Below are 18356 nucleotides of genomic sequence, written 5' to 3'. Positions count from 1 at the left end.
TGCAAGTGTCAGACATTTTTATCTCTCTTAAGCGGCAGGAGGAAACAAACTAGCAATATTTTTTCCTTCTCTATACAAATTTAAAGGGAGGTTTCTCTTAAAATACTGTGTTGCCATAATGACACCTGGTTTCGCCTGAAGTTAGCTATTCTCGAGTCTAGAGATAACCAATGCCTTTTTCTTATGGAAATGTTTGTCTTAAGCTATGCTAATGTACTATGCCTTTACCCCAAACTCTGTCTCCAAGTCGGTTCCACCTCTTGGCCCAGAACCTACTTGACAAACCAGTATGGATATTGTTCCCCTAATCTATGTAAATGAAACTATTTGTATGGTGGTCTGCCCTTCTTCAAGATTCAAGTTAATCATTTCATGGCCCATCTGAATTTTAAGACATCCCTTTCTTTCATTAACAGACTGCTAGTGACTATATAACATCCAGCTAAAGACTAGCAGGGGGGTACTCTTTCTGCCCCCTTCTGATGCCTATGTCAGAAGCTTTCTCTATCTCCTTTATACTTCAATAAAACTTTATTACACAAAAGCTCTGAGCGATCAAGCCTCGTCTCTGGCCCCGGATTGAATTCTTCTCCTCCGGGGGCCAAGAATCCTGGTGTATTCGCGTGATTCAACAACAACCTTTCAGTAGTTCCAGTGCATGGGCCGAGTTACTTCTCGGCCTGTGGGATCCTAGTTCCCCAACCAGGGATCATACACTGATGCCACCTGATTTGAAAAGCGGATTCCCAACCATGGGACAACCAGGGAAATACCACAGTGAGCTCTTTGAAGGCTACGCATGTGTGTGTGCTAAGTCGCTTCAGTTGTGCAAAGCTGTCTGAAGCTCTCTGGCTCCTCTGTCCATGGAATTTTCCAGGCAAGAATACTGGAGTGGGTTGCCATTTCCCACTCCAAAATTAAACTAGTCCAAGTTAAAAGTAGACCCCAAATGGTTATATTAATACAAGTTGTGAGGTTTTGAAACTGTGACAAGGGACAGAAAAGAAATTCTACTCATTGCAAGGAAATTCTCACTTTAGCTTCAGTGATCCAAAAGCACTTAAAATCCATGAATCTTCAGCTGGTCGTCCTTAGCCAGTCCAACCCCTATGAGGAACTAGCATATGTTCTTGCATTGGTCACTCTGTAGCTGAATTATAAAGTTTCCTCATTCTTAAAAACTATATTTACATTAATGTATAAAGGGAATTTAAATGCTTTATCTGTCCCTCCACTTATTGCCAACGAAATGAAGTGACAGTCTCTCAGTCGTGTCCAACTCTTTGGGACCCCAAGGACTGTAGCCCACCTGGCTTCTCTTTCCATGGAATTCTCAAGCAAGAATACCAGAGTGCTTTGCCATTCCCTTCTCCAGGGGATCTTCCCAACCCAGGGATCAAACCCGGGTCTCCTGCATCGCAGGCAGATTCTTTACCATCAATACTTATTCAATTTATTTGGTGACCCTTTTTATTGTATGGTTCCTTGTATTTCGTTTGAAGCTGAGTGCTCAGGTGAAAAGAGCAATCTTCCCAAGTACAGAATAGTGATTCCCCCTACCACCATGCAGTGTATAAGAAATTTTCCTCAAAATTTCTTCATTGATGACTTTCTTGATTTTCTTTTCCAATTTCAATTTGATCTCTTCTCTCTTGGCATTCCAATGTCATCTACTTAACTTTTTTTTTTTTCACTTACCATACTTTTTTTTAATTATGATCACTTTACTCATTCAACTAACATGTGTTAAGCAGGGCCACAAGTTGAGGATGGCATGAATCTGAGTTTGAAGTTGAGAAGTCATTTTTAAAAATTTTCATCTCATTTACTCTTTTCAAAAACATTTTAAAGATCTGTTATCTTGCCCTTTTTAAGACAGGGAAAACATAACTGGGAGATATTAAGTTATCTGATCAAAGCCAGACAACTGGAAGAAGATGGAGCTGAAACTTGAGACCAGGTCTTCTAACATCACCTCCTGTGTTCTTTCCACTACTCCATATTAACTTTTCTCAAGATTGGCAAATAAAAGGCCTTTCTGCTGAATCTGCCTCTTTCTTGTTTTGTTTGATAAACAAAGTAGCTTCTACTTTGAGAAACAACCTGGAGTTAAGCCACTGGGATTGGTAAAAGAATGAAAAGTTCAATTCCAATTAATGCATTCCAATTCACATTAATAATCAAACCTGAAACTACTCTGTTTACTGGTCTTATTGTAGTGACTTAAAAGAAAAAAAAAGACTGAATTTTCCCTCTTACCAACAGGGAGAGACCTTTACCCCTCTCCCCTTCCACAGAGAATTTTCTTGAACAAACTTGTAATTAAAATCTTTCTTCTGTCTCTCTTACATGTATGCAAGTCTTTAAAAGGCTAAATGAGCCTCTTATCAGGTAGAATGGGCAAGACTAGAGATCTCTTCAAGAATATTAGAAATACCAAGGGAACATTTCATGGAAAGATGGGCATAATAAAGGACAGAAACAGTATGAACCTAAACTAAGATGAGGTGGCAAAAATACACAGAAGAACTGTACAAAAAAAGATCTCAATGACCCAGATAATCACGATGGTGTGATCACTCACCTAGAGCCAGACATCCTGGACTGCAAGGTCAAGTGGGCCTTAGGAAGCATCACTATAAACAAAGCTAATGGAGGTGATGAAATTCCAGCTGAGCTATTTCAAATCCTAAAAGATGAGGCTGTGAAAGTGCTGCACTCAATATGCCAGCAAATTTGGAAAACTCAGCAGTGGCCACAGGACTGGAAAAGGTCAGTTTTCATTCCAATCCCAAAGAAAGGCAATGCCAAAGAATTCTCAAACTACTGCACAACTGCACTCATTTCACATCCTAGCAAAGTAATGCTCAAAATTCTGCAAGCCAGGCTTCAACAGTACTTGAAGCATGAACTTCCAGATGTTCAAGCTGGATTTAGAAAAGGCAGAAGAACCAGAGATCAAGTTATTAACATTCATTGGATCATAGAAAAAGCAAGAGAATTCCAGAAAAACATCTACTTCTGCTTTATTGACTACGCCAAAGCCTTTGATTGTGTGGATCACAACAAACTGTGGAAAATTCTTCAAGAGATGGAAACACCAGACCACCTTACCTGCCTCCTGAGAAATCTGTATGCAGGTCAAGAAGCAACAGTTAGAACCAGACATGGAACAACAGACTGGTTCCAAATTGGGTAAGGGGTAGGTCAAGGCTGTATATTGTCACCCTGCTTATTTAACTTATATGTAGAGTACATCATGCAAAATGCCAGGCTGGAAGAAGCACAAGCTGGAATCAAGATTGCCGGGAGAAATGTCAATAACCTCAGACACGCAGATGACACCACCTTTACGGCAGAAAGCGAAGAGGAACTAAAGAGCCTCTTGATGAAAGTGAAAGAGGAGAATGAAAAAGCTGGCTTAAAATTCATCATTCAAAAACCAAGATCATGGTGTCTGGTCTCATCACTTCGTGGCAAATAGATGGGGAAACAATGGAAACTGTGAGAGGCTTTATTTTCTCAGGCTCCAAAATCACTGCAGCTGTGAAATTAAAAGATGCTTGCTCCTTGGAAGAAAAGTTATGACCAACCTAGACAGCATATTAAAAAGCAGAGATATTACTTTGCCAACAAAGGTCCGTCTAGTCAAAGCTATGGTCATGTATGGATTTGAGAGTTGGACTATAAGGAAGGCTGAGCGCTGAAGAACTGATGCTTTTGAACTGTGGTGTTGGAGATGACTCGAGAGTCCCTTGGACTGCAGAGAGATGAAGCCAGTCAATCCTAAAAGAAATCAGTCCTGAATATTCATTGGAAGGACTGATTTTGCAGCTGAAACTCCAATACTTTGGCCACCTGATTCAAAGAGCTAACTCATTTGAAAAGACTCTGATGCTGGGAAAGATTGAAGGCGGGAGCAGAAGGAGACGACAGAGGATGAGATGATTGGATGGCATCACCAACTCGATGGACATGAATCTGAGTAAACTCCCGGGAGTCGGTGATGGACAGGGAGGCCTGGCGGGCTGCGGTCCGTAGGGTCGCAAAGAGTCGGACCCGACTGAGCGACTGAACTGAACTGAGCAACTATTATATGTCTCTTAACCTTTCCTATCCGGCCCGCCCCGCCCCGAATCCGTCTGGAATGGTAAAATCAGGACAGAAACGCGTTCCTTGCTCACCTCACAGTTTGATTTGAGGACTGTGTGAGAGTTCGTGCCGGGCGGCAGCCAGAACCACGACTCCCGGCATTCCTGGCGCTCGCCCCTCGCCCGGCTTCCTTTTCCGGTTCGCGGCTGCTGAAACCGAAAGTGCGGTGTTGTGGCGCTGCCGGCAGGGCTTCTCAACCTTCACCTGCGCCGATCCTCGCTGACCCCGGTCGGGAAGCCAGAGTAAAATATGAACGGAAGAGTGGATTACTTGGTTACCGAGGAAGAGATCAATCTCACCAGAGGACCGTCAGGTATGTGCAGAAGTAATCGTCGCTTGAGAGTAGAGTTCTTGAGGCTGTAAATTGCAGAGCGAACACCTCTTCAGCGGAGCCGGATTCTTTTGGCCCCGGAGAAGACGGCCCCCAACCAAGAGGTTTCCTGAAGCATTTGTGAGCAAATGGATGACTTGTCTTGGCATCCGGCGTTAGCCTGAGAGGATCTGAGGCATCCACCTAATTTTGCAGTCGGTTGTTGGTTGAGTCGCTCAGTCGTGTCCGACTCTTTGCGACCCCGTGGACTGCAGCACGCCAGGCTTCCCTGTCGTGACCACCTGTTTTTATAGTCAGGAGGGGTTTCTTTCTGCTAATGGTACTGGAAAATCCTGGGGGGTGGGGGGGTGGGGTGGGGAAGCCTACTTTTTTAGCCAGCACTGGTGAACACCACACCCCTCATTTGTCAGCTCTGTCCCTATTTCTGAGAGACCGTTTAGTGAAAATAGGAGCATAAATGGTGTGGACTGTAATTGCACATCCGTTTTCTCGGTGCTGGTATTCCTCCCTCCCGCCTTTCATTTCTGGAAAATTCATTCAGAGGGTTAACTGGAATGCTGAAGCAGAAAGAGACCTTAGAGATCCACTACAAATGTTCCCAAAGCTGGTTTCGCCTCAAAATTATCCAACTTTGTTTGGTTTTTCCTTTTTTTAAAAAAAAGTTAATTCCTAGAACCCATCTCTCTGAATTTGGATTCAGTGCAATTGTTCGGGCTTTTTCCTCTTTTCCTCCCAACAAACCTGTCATGTGATTCTGATACTACCAAATCTTCATTTTCACCCATAGTCCTCTCATCTCCTGATGCTCTTCACTCCACTAGGCTCTTAACATTGCTGCCCACGTTGGCTTTTGTTGCCTTTCCTTTATAGCTGTCTAGTGCTTTAAGAGCTGAAGCTTTGGGTTTATTTAACCTCTTACTAGTTCTTTGATACTCATTAGCTAACTTTACTGATATAAGCTTTAATTTGTCATTTATAAAGTGTGCATAATAGAGTACATTTCTAAGGGGTATAAGGATGAAATCAGTTAATCTGTAAAATATTTAGAACATTGCGTGGTAAACACTATGTGTTCATACTCTTGTTTTTATTGTTAGGAAATAAATGAATAGATTAACACAGTAAGTCTTGCTAAATAATGTTATTTCAAGTCTCCAACAGCTCATCAAGTACCAGGCACTCTACCTGAGATGTTTTTGTAAGCCATGCACACCTGTCTGTTGCCATCACTACTACCTAAATCAGTCCGTCTTTTCTCATCTGAAATTTTTTAGTAGCTTGACTACAACTTATAGATTATTTTTCATAAAATATGGCCCAGAATCATCTTTGTCTTTTTTCTTGTTATAAAAAATTAGAAATCAGCTTAATGAGAGTGTAATTTATTGCCAATCTGCATGGTTAAATGCCATGCTTCATAGGAGCTCCTAAACTTTTGTCAAAGGCTCATTCAGTATGCCCAAATCTCTTAGGTATACTTCTCTTACTTAAATTTCTCCTTCTCTTCCTGTTAATGGTTATTGACTTTTGAGACTAACATAGAAAATTGTTGTTAAACCAAAATCTGTTTTTCAGTACTTTTCATCCATTGGTACTTGTTCTCCTAGGGCCAATTGAAACAATGGTAGTTGCAAGTATTTAAAGGCAGCTGGTTGTATTCCTGTTTTGTCTCTTCCTTCTAAGCCTAAATATCCCTAGTTGTTACATTAGTTCTCTTGTGTTTTGATTTGAGGTTTGATTCTTGTTTCCTGCTTAAGAATTTAACCTGTTTTAACATAGTTTCATCAATGTAGTATCTGCAATATTATCAGAATCACCTGACTGGAGCAGAGCAGCACTCTGATATTCTCTTGCTTATTTCAGTCACTAAATATTTTTTAGTGTAATATCACTTCACCTTTTTTGGTAGTTACATAACAGTGTTGCTGATGTTCAGCTGACCATTCACTGAAATTTTTCTGATCCTATTGATCTTACAGACCTGAAATTCCTAGTATAACCATTTTTCTGAATTATTGGAATTAGGAAAAGCATCAAAGGAATAATTAATAATAATTTTTTAGCTAATATATCTCACCTCAGAGTTGTTTAATTTCTGTTTTGTTTGTGCATTTATTCAAAATGAATGCATTTATTCACCTAGAGACTTTTAATTTTTTCTAAGCATTTTCATGTTTTACCCATAAAAGTTTATAAACTTTAAGAAATTTAGATGAGTAGAGCCACAGACTTTTGAAGTTTGGTTGGTTCATTTAACAAGGTTTCAACTTGCCATAGCTAGTTACCTGCTATGTGGTGTTCCCAAGAAGTCTCACAGTCTGACTCCACTTTTCCTCACTGTGTCATCATTAAGATATATAGGGAATAAGTCAGTTATCACGCCTAGAAGCTTCCAGTAATTTGGGTAGTCCCAAAGTAGCGGTCTTTTCTCTTTTTGGGTAGTCCCAAAATAGCAAACTAGGAAAAGCCTCTAGTTCCAAATTCACATTTCTGTGTGTAGGCGGTATCCTCACTCTTTGTTTCAGTACAGCTTCCTTTGCAGGGACCTGATAATTTAATCAAGTAATTGCAAGAATGTATATACTTTTGTTTTTGTGTGTGAGTGTTCTGTCAGGGACAAGGGTCTTGGATAATTCCAGTGTTTGGGCCCATTTTGCAAGGCAAATGAACCTGTTCTGTCTGGTCTTGCTTACTACACAGGAAATAAAATCTTGGAAAAATTATGACAATGAAGTGAGTATCTGGTGAGGCAAAAAGAAGCTTGATACGTAGCTTGGCACCTATCCTATGCCTTCTTCCTGAGCCTTGTAAGGAGAGCCTCAGGTTGGATGACTGGAAGTTTCGTCCTCCTCCAAGAGGTCATGATTCTTTGGCCCATCCCATGTGTTGTTTCATGAGTCCTGCCATTTTTAACCAACAGTAAGTGGTCTAAAGAACCAGTTGAAATTTCAAATGCCTTTAAAGATTTGAAGAGTTCACTTTTTGTCCTTTATCGAACACTCTTTTCTTTCTGTAGAAATCCAGCTTGATTATAGTCTCAAAGCCTCCCGCTTTTTCCTTTATCAAATTGAGTTCTTAATGTTGGAAAGACTCAGTTACTCTAAGAAGTATGACAATGAATTTAATCTAGATTTTTTTACTTCATGTTGGGTATTAGTTTCTCTTGTTCAGGACTGAGTTCTCAATAAGTTTCAACAAGTTGCTTCTGATTACCATCTTTAAAAAGGGAACAGAATTTCTGTTTTTCTATTTTCTTTAAGGGAGTTGCAGAGGATAATGCGATGGAACAGTATTAATCCGTATCATCTTTCTGGCAGTATGCTAGTTATTTCGTACACACACACATACGTATATACCTTTTTTTTCTTCAAAACCACCATGAGTGGTGATTATTAAATGAGAAAATTGTCTCTCAGAGAGGTTAAGCATTGCCCAAGTTCTAAAGTCAGTAAGTTTCAAAAGCCCAGAATTTAACCCAGATCTGTTGATCCCAGTGTTCTATATACTACCTCCTAGTATAGTAGCTGCATTTACTAGGCTGCTGTGCTGCCTAGTCACATGGCTTTACAAAATGTTTCTATAGTTGAGCATCTATCAACTTTTTTTTCCTACATCTGTCTTTAAAAAATTCTTATTAAAGTTGATCCTTGAAGCAATCTTTAGAGATACAGTTTTTATAGCATATATTTTTCTCACTCTATGTGTTTTTTCCACATATTCCATCTCCTTGTTTCTGGAATCTTAAGTCAGTTTCCTACCCATTACATTGTATTATGACCAAATTCATTCTTCTCTCTTAAATTGTGTTTAGTGGAGAACCTTGTTTATGACTTTTTGAAAGTTGAAATAGACCATGTTACTAGTTATCTTTATGTAACAACATTCTTATACTTTTTGATATTCATCAATTTGCCTAGTCATTTCATGAACATTTGCTGACTACTCTGTGGCATGTGCCAGGCAAGGCATTAGGAAAACAGGAAATGAAATATATATCCTTTGAATCAGAAGAGCTCAGACTGAAGTTGAAGGAGGAGAGATAAGTAAGGAAGCAAATATAGAAATAAACACTATTTTTTTTTCTCCCTATGCTCTCACAGGACTCTGTGATCTTTCTAGAGTGGTTCAGAGCCTGGATTCTTAAGTCACACAGCGTGCTTCAATTGTGCTTAAGTCACACAGTCGCTTCAGTTGTGTCTGACTGTGCGAACCTGTGGACTATAGCCTGCCAGGCTCCTCTGTCCATGGGATTCTTCAAGGCAAGGATACTGGAGTGGGTTGCCATGCTCTCCTCCAGGGGACCTTCCCGACCCAGGGATCGAACCCATGGCATCTCCTGCATCTTCTGCATCACAGGTGGATTATTTACAGTCACACAGACCTACATCCAGTTCTTAACTGTGCCACTTAAGTAAGAGACATGATCTAGTAGAGACCAGGCATATGCATTCAGTTCTTGCACAAGGGCTTATCGTGGAGTGAGAGAATAAAGATGCTGGTGACTGAAAAAAAATGCATTATCTAAACACTGAGGATTATGTTTTATCTGGCAGTCTTCCTGGGGACTTCAGGCCCACAAGACAGCTACTCAAAGAGCTCTGAGGGAGTGCTCCAAAGAGGTAAAGGAGGAGCCAGAATATTATAGGGGTTTTTGCAACAAAGGCCAGGTAGTCAGAACATCCAAAGATTACTGTTAATGAAAGAAAAGTAGGTATCTCAAGTTAGGAAATTTAAGGCTTTTCTGTGTATGGGAAGATGTGAGTCAGGGTTCATTGAAATCATTCCTTTGATACACACCTCAGGTATGTAGGGCCAGTATCTTGTTCTTTCCCATTCTGAGTCCTCTTGGGGTGCACCGTTGAGGGTGGCTGCAGTGGCTGACGGCTTGCCAGTGGGTCAGCCTGTTTGTCTCCGTCCTGAGTTCCCTCAGGGCTCACTGTCAAGCAGCTGTAATATGATGGCTGCAACATCCTTTGTGTACCAAAGTGGCAGGCACCTTTTTCATCCACAATCTTGGTCATAAATTTGACCAACATTTGGAAGAAACATTTCATGACTAATTTTTGTCCCATGAACCTCCCTAGGAAGGCTCATTCCTAGATCAGGCAAAGATTCTGTTGCTGTGCCACTCAAGGTGCTAATTTCTGGATTAGGCCCTGTTGATACTTTAAAATTCTCTGGATCCCCTGTCTTACTAATTTATTATGATCCAAGAAATGTTTTTCCTTGTTGCTTCTTCCCATACCTAGAGTTGCACTATTATAATTATTCTATGTAGAGTTATATATGTTTAACTCTCAAGACATCATTAGTTTTGTTGGAGGCCTGGAGTAACTGCAGGAGACAACAATCTTACAAAATAGTCAGGATGTAAATAACACAACCAGTAACATTAACAGAGTCAAGTGTAGCACAGACTTAAAGCACAAACAATTAGGAAACAAAGAGAACAAATTAAACCAATGATTGGTATAATTAGTTGTAATCTGGTTGCAGTAAACCATCAAGTCCACAGGCGAGCCAGCTTGGAGAAGCCAAATTATGGAAGGATCTGGAATAGGTAGATCAAATGCTTACCTATATATTGGAAAGAGAAGTGTAGGAGCAGTGAAAAGAGGCCCTGATGTACATCCTGACAGGTACTGCCTAAAACATCTTTGGTAGGTATTGACTAAAAAAACAAAAGCACAACCTAGACGTTGAAAGTTATGTTTTATTTGGCAGATAGAACTGAGAACTTAAGGCCAGGGCAAAGCCTCTCAGGTAGCTCTCAGTCTGCTCCAAAGAGGTAAGGGAGGAGCCAGGATATACAGGAGTTTTTGCAACAAAGACCAGGTAGTCAAAACATCAAAAGATTACTGTTAAGTAAAGAAAACCAGACATCTCAAATTAATGAATTTAGAGCTTTTCTTTGTGGCTCGAACCCAGGTCTTCTTTGCGGGCGGGGTCCACACCCCCCGCCCCCAACCCGCCACCCGTCTGAGCCACCAGGTCTTTCCTTCTGTACATGGGAAGACGAGAAAGTCTGGGCTCATCGAAGTCATTCCTTTGATACGCGCCTGAGCTCTAAGGCCAGCATCCTGTATCTTGCTCTGAATCTCCTCAGGATACCTCATTGGAGATGGCCAAGCAGTGGCTGACTGCTTGATGACAGGCATCCTGTTTCAGTCCTGAGTTTGCTCAAGGTTCACCGTCGGGGGTGGCTATAACGTGATGGCTTGATGGCTGCAGCAACCTTTGTTTACTGATGTTGTAAGACAGTATTTTTTTTCATTCACATAGGCCATATTCTTTGTTGCTTCCATCAGACGGGGCACCAGGATGGAGAGGGACTGAGTTGAGCACAGTACATTTTTTTGTTGCTATACCATCTTTCTGTTCCTTTGAGATGTAAGATTTTCCCTTATTCTCTCCTTGTTTGTCATGCACACTTGTTCCTCTGTTTTGGGAGAAGTAACAAATAAAAAGTCACATATTTCATCTTTGGACCAGAGTTTCTCCAGAGAATATAATAGTTTTAAGTGAAAAGATGCCTCATTACTAATCTCTTGAGTCACTTATTTGAATCTTTCTTTCAGTCTACACATATATTGAGCAGTGACCGTAGGGCAGGTTTCTGTGCACAACACTGTGGATACAAAAGAGAATTGAATTTTAATATAATTGCAGTGGGTAGCTGAGCATAGTGATTAAGAGCATTTTTGCCTGCATTGCTAGCTACGTGCGCTTGGGCAAGTTACCTCACTTCGCTATACCTTGATTTCTTGAAAATGAGGGTATTAATAGTACCCACTCAGAATCTTTGTGAGAATTAAATGGGGATTTTATTTTGTTTTGTTTTACAAATGATGTTGATTCTGTATCAGGTACTTATCTAAGCAGTTTACCAAAAATAATTATTTTAATTAATTTAATGGTGCCTGTCATTGCTGCTGCTGTGTAGAAAATAGACTTTACTAGGGTAGGAGCTCGGAGAAGGCGATGGCACCCCACTCCAGTACTCTTGCATGGAAAATCCCATGGACGGAGGAGCCTGGTGGGCTGCAGTTCATGGGGTCGTGAAGAGTCAGCCATGACTGAGCGACTTCACTTTCACTTTTCACTTTCATGCATTGGAGAAGGAAATGGCAACCCACTCCAGTGTTCTTGCCTGGAGAATCCCAGGGACGGGGGAGCCTGTTGGGCTGCCGTCTATGGGGTCGCACAGAGTTGGATATGACTGACGCGACTTAGCAGCAGCAGCAGCAGCAGGGTAAGAGCTGAGTCATCTAGGAAAGGCACGGTAACCTATCTCACAGGCATTTTAGGGACATTGGGCTTTCCCTCCTGTATTTCTCTTCTTTTGTGCCTTTTTTTTTCCCCCCCAGGTTTTGACAAAGCCTGCTAGAGGCTCACAGAGACATTTTTAACCTTGCTGCATTTCCCCAGAATTAGAAATGTTAGGAATTCCTGGCTGGAGTGTTACTTCCAATGGTTTAACAGAAACTTAACACCAACTGAGGTCCATAGGTGTACTGGGTACTGTATGGGACAGGACATAGAAAAATCAACAAAAGCCAGTCCCCTGCACATGGATGTTTATAGCAACTTTATTCATCATTGGAACTAATTATTGCAGTAAAGAGTTAATTAAACCAGTCATTTCAGTGAAGTATGTTTCTAGGCAAAAGGAAGGTGGTGGTTTAGTCGCTAATTGGTGTCCAGCTCTTGCAGCCTTGTGGATTGTAGCCTGCCAGCCTCCTCTGACCATGGGATTCTCCGGCAAGACTACTGGAATGGGTTGCCATTTCCTTCTCCAGAGGCAAAAGGAAGAGGACATTGAGAATCATGGAGACATGGAACACTTAGGTGTAGAAGGGTGAAAAGCAGGGAGGTGGTAATTATTATTTTTTTAAATTAAGACTTTATTTATTTAGAGCAATTTTTGTTTCATAGCAAAATTGAGAAGAAAGTCAAGAGATGTTCCATATCCCCCATTCCCACGTATGCATGGTGGTTTAGTCACTAAGTCGTGTCCAACTCTTAGGACCCCATGGACTATATAGCCTGCCAGGCTCCTCTGTCCATGGGATTCTCCAGGCAAGAATACTGGAGTGGGTGGCCATTTCCTTCTCCAGGGGATCTTCCCCACCCAGGAATTGAACCCAGGTCTCCTGCATTGGCAAGAAGATTCTTTACTGACTGAGCTACAAGGGAAGTCACATATGCATAGCCTTCCCCATTATTGACATCCCCCCTAGAGTGTTTGTTACAATTGGTGAACCTACATTGACACATTGTAAATACCCAAAGTCCAGTGGTTCACTTTAGAGTTCACTCTTTGTGTTGTACCTTCTACAGAAGTAGAGAAGTGTAGAATGACTTATGTCCATCTTACAGTATCATAGAGAGTTTCACTGCATTAAATCTGTGCTACATCTCTACAGTCCTCCCTTCCCCCAACCCTAGTAACCACTCATCTTTTTTCTGTCTCTGTAGTTTTGCCTTTCCAGAGTTTCATACAGTGAAAATCATACAGTATGTAGCCTTTCCAGACTGGCGCCTTTCACTGAGTAACATGCATTTAAGGTTCCCCATGTTTTTTCATGGCTTGATAGTCCATTTCTTTTTAGTGCTAAGTAATAGTCTGTTCTGTGGAGAAGTGTGAGAAGTAGGGGAATGTAATCACATTTTTTGCTCAGTTGTTACCAAGTAATTGATGCTTTGAGGAACTTTGGGCTATCTTTTATTATTGATTAATTGTGAGTCAGTAATAGAGGATTACAAAGAGTCGGACACAACTTAGCAACTGAACAAGAAAAGACTTCCCTGGGGGTCCAGTGGTTAAGAATTCACCTTGCAGTTCAGGGACACAGACAGGTTCAATCCCTGGTTGGGGAACCAAGATCCCACATGCCGCAGAGCAACTAAGCTAGCACACTGCAACCTCCTGAGCCCATGTGTTAAAACTGTTGAGCCCGAGTGCCACAACTGAAGAGTCTCTGCTCCAACAAAAGATTCTGCATGACGCAACAAAGATCCCACGTGCTGCAACTAAGACCCAACACAGCCGAATAAATATATTTTAAAAATATTAGATGCTTAGAATACTTGCATTTTTGCACTTGAGAATTATCAGATTTCATTTTAAAATCAATTTTATTGCAGTATCATTGACATGTAGTAAAGTACATCCATTTTAAGTATAAAGTTCTGAGAAGTTTGTCAAATAATATGCATATGTATAATCACGACTCATCACTTGAGAAAATTCTCTGTGTGTTCCTGCAGTGGGCCCTCTCACTGCACGCTCTAGGCAACCACTAGTCTGATTTCTATCACTGTAGATCAGTTTTGCCTAATGTAGAATGTCACAGAAATAGGATCATATAGTGTGTATTTCGGAGAAGGCAGTGGAACCCCACTCCAGTACTCTTGCCTGGAAAATCCCATGGACGGAGGAGCCTGGTGGGCTGCAGTCCATGGGGTTGCTGGGAGTCGGACACAACTGAGCGACTTCACTTTGACTTTTCACTTTCATGCATTGGAGAAGGAAATGGCAACCCACTCCAGTGTTCTTGCCTGGAGAATCCCAGGGACGGGGGAGCCTGGTGGGCTGCCGTCTATGGGGTCGCACAGAGTCGGACACGACTGAAGCGACTTGGCAGCAGCAGCAGTGTGTATTTAGGCTTCTTTCACTCATTTACACATTTATTTGGTATTACTGTCAGTATTTCATTGTATGGGGCTTCCCGGGTGGCTTAGTGGTAAAGAATCTGCCTGCCAATGCAGGAGATACAAGAGACGAGGGTTTGATCCCTGGGTCAGGAAGATGCCCTGGAGGAGGAAATGGCAACTCACTCCAGTATTCTTGCCTGGAAAATCCCATGGACGGAGGAGCCTGGTAGGCTGCAGTCCATGGGGTCGCAGAGTTGGACACCACTGAGCAACTGAGCACAGCACACACATTTCATTGTGTTAAGTATGCCACGATATACCATAGTATGATTATCCATTCACTTGTTAATTCACATTTATGTTGTTTCTGGGGTTTTGGTTATTAAAAATAAATCTGCTATGAGTATTCACATGTGACTCTTTGTGTAAACATGTATTTTAATTTGTCTTGATTAAATACCTAATAATTGAGAGTGGGTTTGCTGGTTTTAAGGGTGTGTGTTTAGCTTTAAAAGAAATTGCCAAAATGCGTTTCAAAATATGTGTGTTATTTTATACTTCTACCAGGTATGTATGACAGTTCCAGTTATCTCACATCCTTGCCAATATTTGATATTATCTTTCCTTTTTATCTTAGTCATTACAGGGGCTGTGGAATGGTTTTTATTTGCATCTCCTGGATGCAAATGATGATGGAGCATATTTTGATATATTTATTGCCCTTTCATATATATTCTGGAAAGTACTCAAGTCATTTACCCATTTGTATTGTATTGTTTGTCGTCTTCTCATCAGACTGTAAGAGTTCTTTATATATTCTGGACAGAAGTCCTTTGTCATGTTTATGTGCTGCAGATATTTTCTTTTGGTTTGACTTGCCTTTTCGCTTTGGGAAGTGGGGTTTGTGTTCTGAAGAGTGGAAGGCTTTAAGTTTTAAGAACAGTTTGTTGGGTTTTTTTTCTTTTTTCCCCTATGGTTGGTACTATTTGTATAATGTCTAAGAAATCTTAACTACCCCAAGGTAAAGAACATTTTCTTCTATGTTTTCTAATAAAACGTTACAGATTAGCTTTTATGTTTAGTTCTGTGATTCATTTCAAATTAATTTATTTTGCATGTATTTGGGGTTAAGCATGCAAGTTCCTTTTTATGTCTGTCTCATACACAGTTGTCCCAACACTTATTGAAAATATTATCCTTTCACCATTGAAATACATTAATGTATCAGATAAATTGAGCATTTATATGTGGGCCCAGCATTGGGTTCAAATTGATTCCATTATCCTGTTTTTGTCTATACAAATATGTTGACAAATGTAGCTTTTTAGTAAGCCTTGAAATAAAGTGTGCCTTCCAATTTTGTTTGTTCCTTTTCAAAAATGTTTTGACCATTATAAAATAGAAGTTTAACAATGTAAATTAAAAAAAAAAAACCCAGAGTATAAATTTCCATGTAAATTTTAGAACCAGCTTGCCAATTTCTATAAAAATATCTGGTGGGATTTTGATTGGGATTACATGAGAATGTTACTGTTTTATGAAATGACGTTATCTGCAGCAACATAGATGGACCTGGACATTTTCGTACTCGGTGAGGTCAGAAGGGGACGGACCGATGCCATATGGTATCACTTTATATGTGGAAACTAAAGTGTAACACAAATAAAGTGTTCTGTGAAACGGAAACAAGCTCCCAGACATGGAGAACAGACTTGCGGTTGCCAAGGGGGAGGTCGGGTGGTGGAGGGGTAGATTATGAGCTGGGATTAGCAGATGCAAACTATTAACTATAGAATTGATAAACAGTAAAGTATTACTCTGTAGCACGGGGAACTGTATTCAATATCCTGTGATAAACCTTAATGGAAAAGAATATGAAAGTATATATATATATATGTATCACGGAGTCACTTTATAGCAGAAATTAGCACAATATTGTAAATCAACTGTACTTCAATAAAAAAGTAAATTAGAATCTATTTTGATTTATGGAGAATTGCATCTTATAAGTACTAAGACTTCTGGTCCAAGACATGGTAGAGCTTCATTTATTTAGTTTTTATTAATAATTTTGTGTACCACAATGTAAAATTTTTTTAATGTGTCATTCAGCTAAGATGTTTTCTATTTTTCCTTATAATTTCATCTTTAACTCATGGGTTATTTGCTTTCCAAACATTTAGGGATTTTTTTTTTTTTTTAAGATATCTTTATTGTTGAGGACAATGTTTGTGTCCCTCCAAAATTCATATACTGAAACCCTAAGCTCTAATGTGACTGTATTTGGAGACAGACCCTTTTATTGAAGTAATTAAGATTAAATGAAGTTATAATAATTGGGCCCTGATCTTATAGAATCAGTGTCCTTAGAGAAAATGACCCAGAGAGCTCACTCTGTCCTTGTGCATACACAAAGACGTCATAGGAGCGAGAGCAAGGTGGTGGCCACCTCCAAGTTAAGAGAAGAGGCCTTAGAATGAAATCTGTCTTGCTGGTACCTTGATCTTAGACTTCCTAAGCTTCCAGAATAGAATTTCTTTTAAGTCACTCGGTCTGTGGTATTTAGTTATGTCAGCCCAAGAAGACTAATATAGTTATTTTTATTGATTTCAGTTCTATCTTTTGAAATTTATTGGACTGACTTTATTGACCTACCATCAGTCTTTGTGAACATTTCCTGTGTGCTACAAAAGGATGTTTATTTTACAGTTGCTGAGTATGTTGTTCTGTAAATGTAAATTAGGTTAAGTTCGTTCTTAGTGTTATTCAAAGATGCCATATTTTTACTGACTTTTCTGTTTATTTGTTCTGTCAATTACTGAGGGAGAAATGTTGAAATCCACATGTCCTTTTTGAAAAAGTTTTATTTGTTTATGGCTGCACCAGGTCTCCGTTGCTGTGCATGGGCTTTCTCTAGTTGCAGTGAGTAGGGGCTGCTCTTCAGTTGTGGTGCCTGTATTCCTCATTGCAGTGGCTTCTCCTGTTGCAGAGTACAGGCTCTACACATTTGGGCTTCAGTACTTCCAGCACGTGGGGTCAGTAGTTGCCTCAGTAGCAGCGGCTCCCCTGGGCTCTGGATCGTGGGCTTAGTCGTCGTGGTGCATGGGCTTAGTGGCTCCATGGCATGTGAATCTTCCCAGACCAGGGACTGATCTGGTCTGACCAGATCTTCCTGACCAGAATCTTCCCTGACCAGACACTGGCAGGCGGTTTCTTATCCTCTGTACCACCAGGAAAATCCTGCAAGTCTTTTTTGACTTGCCTTTTTCTCATTTCAGTTTTTGTTTCATTGATATTCAAGTTCTGTTATTGGTGCATCCATATCTAGTGTTTTAATGTCTTCTCATGAATTGACTCCTTTTTTTAAAATCAGGAAATGTCCCTTAATTATCCCTTGTAATTTTCCTTATTCTAAAGTTTACTTTTTATTACATTCAGGGGACCAGTCCAGCTGCTTAGTATATCTGTGTTCATCCTTTTAATTTTAAGGTGCATTTGCCCATATATTTATGATTTCCAGTGGTGTTCATTCCTTCATATCCAAGCTTCTGTTCCGTATTTATGTTTTTGCCTGACAGACTTCTTTAATATTTATCGTAGTATAAATCTGCTTATGTCACGTTCTGACAGCTTTTGTTTTTCTGAAAAAGTGTTTATTTTGCCTTACTTTTGAAGGCTGTATTCACTAGACATAGAATTATAAGTTAATTTGTATTTTTCTTTTAGCATTTTAAGATGATGCTTCATTGACTTGTGGCTTGCATTGTTTCTAAGGAGAAGTCTATTGTCGTTCTTATCTTTACTCCTCTGTACTTGGTTGTTGCTCAGTCATGTCCTCCTCTTTACGAACCCGTGGACTGCAGCACGCCAGGCTCCCTGTCTATCATCTCCCGGAGCTTGCTCAAACTCGTCTGTTGAGTCTATGATGTCTTTATACTTACTATGTCCTTTTTCCCTCTGACCGCTTTTAAAATTTTCTCTTTATACCTGGTTTTGAGCAATGTGACTATGATATGTATTAGTGTTTGTGTGTTTGTTTTCTTTTGTATTTATCCTGATTGGAGTTTGAACTTCTCAGATTCATTTATATTTTCATCAAATTTGAGCCAGTTGTTTTCTTCAGACATTTTTTTCTATCTCCCTTTTTTCTTCTCCTTCTGGAACTGTAGTTACATATGTATTAAACCATGTACCATTATCCCACGTGTTACTGTGG

At 40.2% G+C, this 18356-nt stretch overlaps 2 protein-coding genes across 2 annotated transcripts in view; one reads left to right on the top strand and one right to left on the bottom strand.

The window, feature by feature from the left end:
* LOC113899050 (cytochrome c oxidase assembly protein COX16 homolog, mitochondrial) overlaps window positions 1-4268 on the bottom strand; it is a 40375-nt gene extending 36107 nt beyond the window's left edge. The window contains exon 1 of the mRNA XM_027552293.1: window positions 4185-4268. The gene's annotated coding sequence lies outside the window, so the exon portion shown is untranslated. The remainder of the gene's footprint in view (window positions 1-4184) is intronic.
* A 25-nt stretch (window positions 4269-4293) lies between these two features.
* SYNJ2BP (synaptojanin 2 binding protein) overlaps window positions 4294-18356 on the top strand; it is a 41242-nt gene continuing 27179 nt past the window's right edge. The window contains exon 1 of the mRNA XM_027552292.1: window positions 4294-4465. Coding sequence (XP_027408093.1) covers window positions 4402-4465 — 64 coding nt within the window. The 5' untranslated portion in view covers window positions 4294-4401. The remainder of the gene's footprint in view (window positions 4466-18356) is intronic.

This window comes from Bos indicus x Bos taurus, chromosome 10 (genome assembly GCF_003369695.1).
Source record: "Bos indicus x Bos taurus breed Angus x Brahman F1 hybrid chromosome 10, Bos_hybrid_MaternalHap_v2.0, whole genome shotgun sequence".
NCBI lineage: Eukaryota > Metazoa > Chordata > Mammalia > Artiodactyla > Bovidae > Bos > Bos indicus x Bos taurus.
Note: the sequence above shows the minus strand (reverse complement) of the source record. Positions and strands in the feature narration are given on the sequence as shown.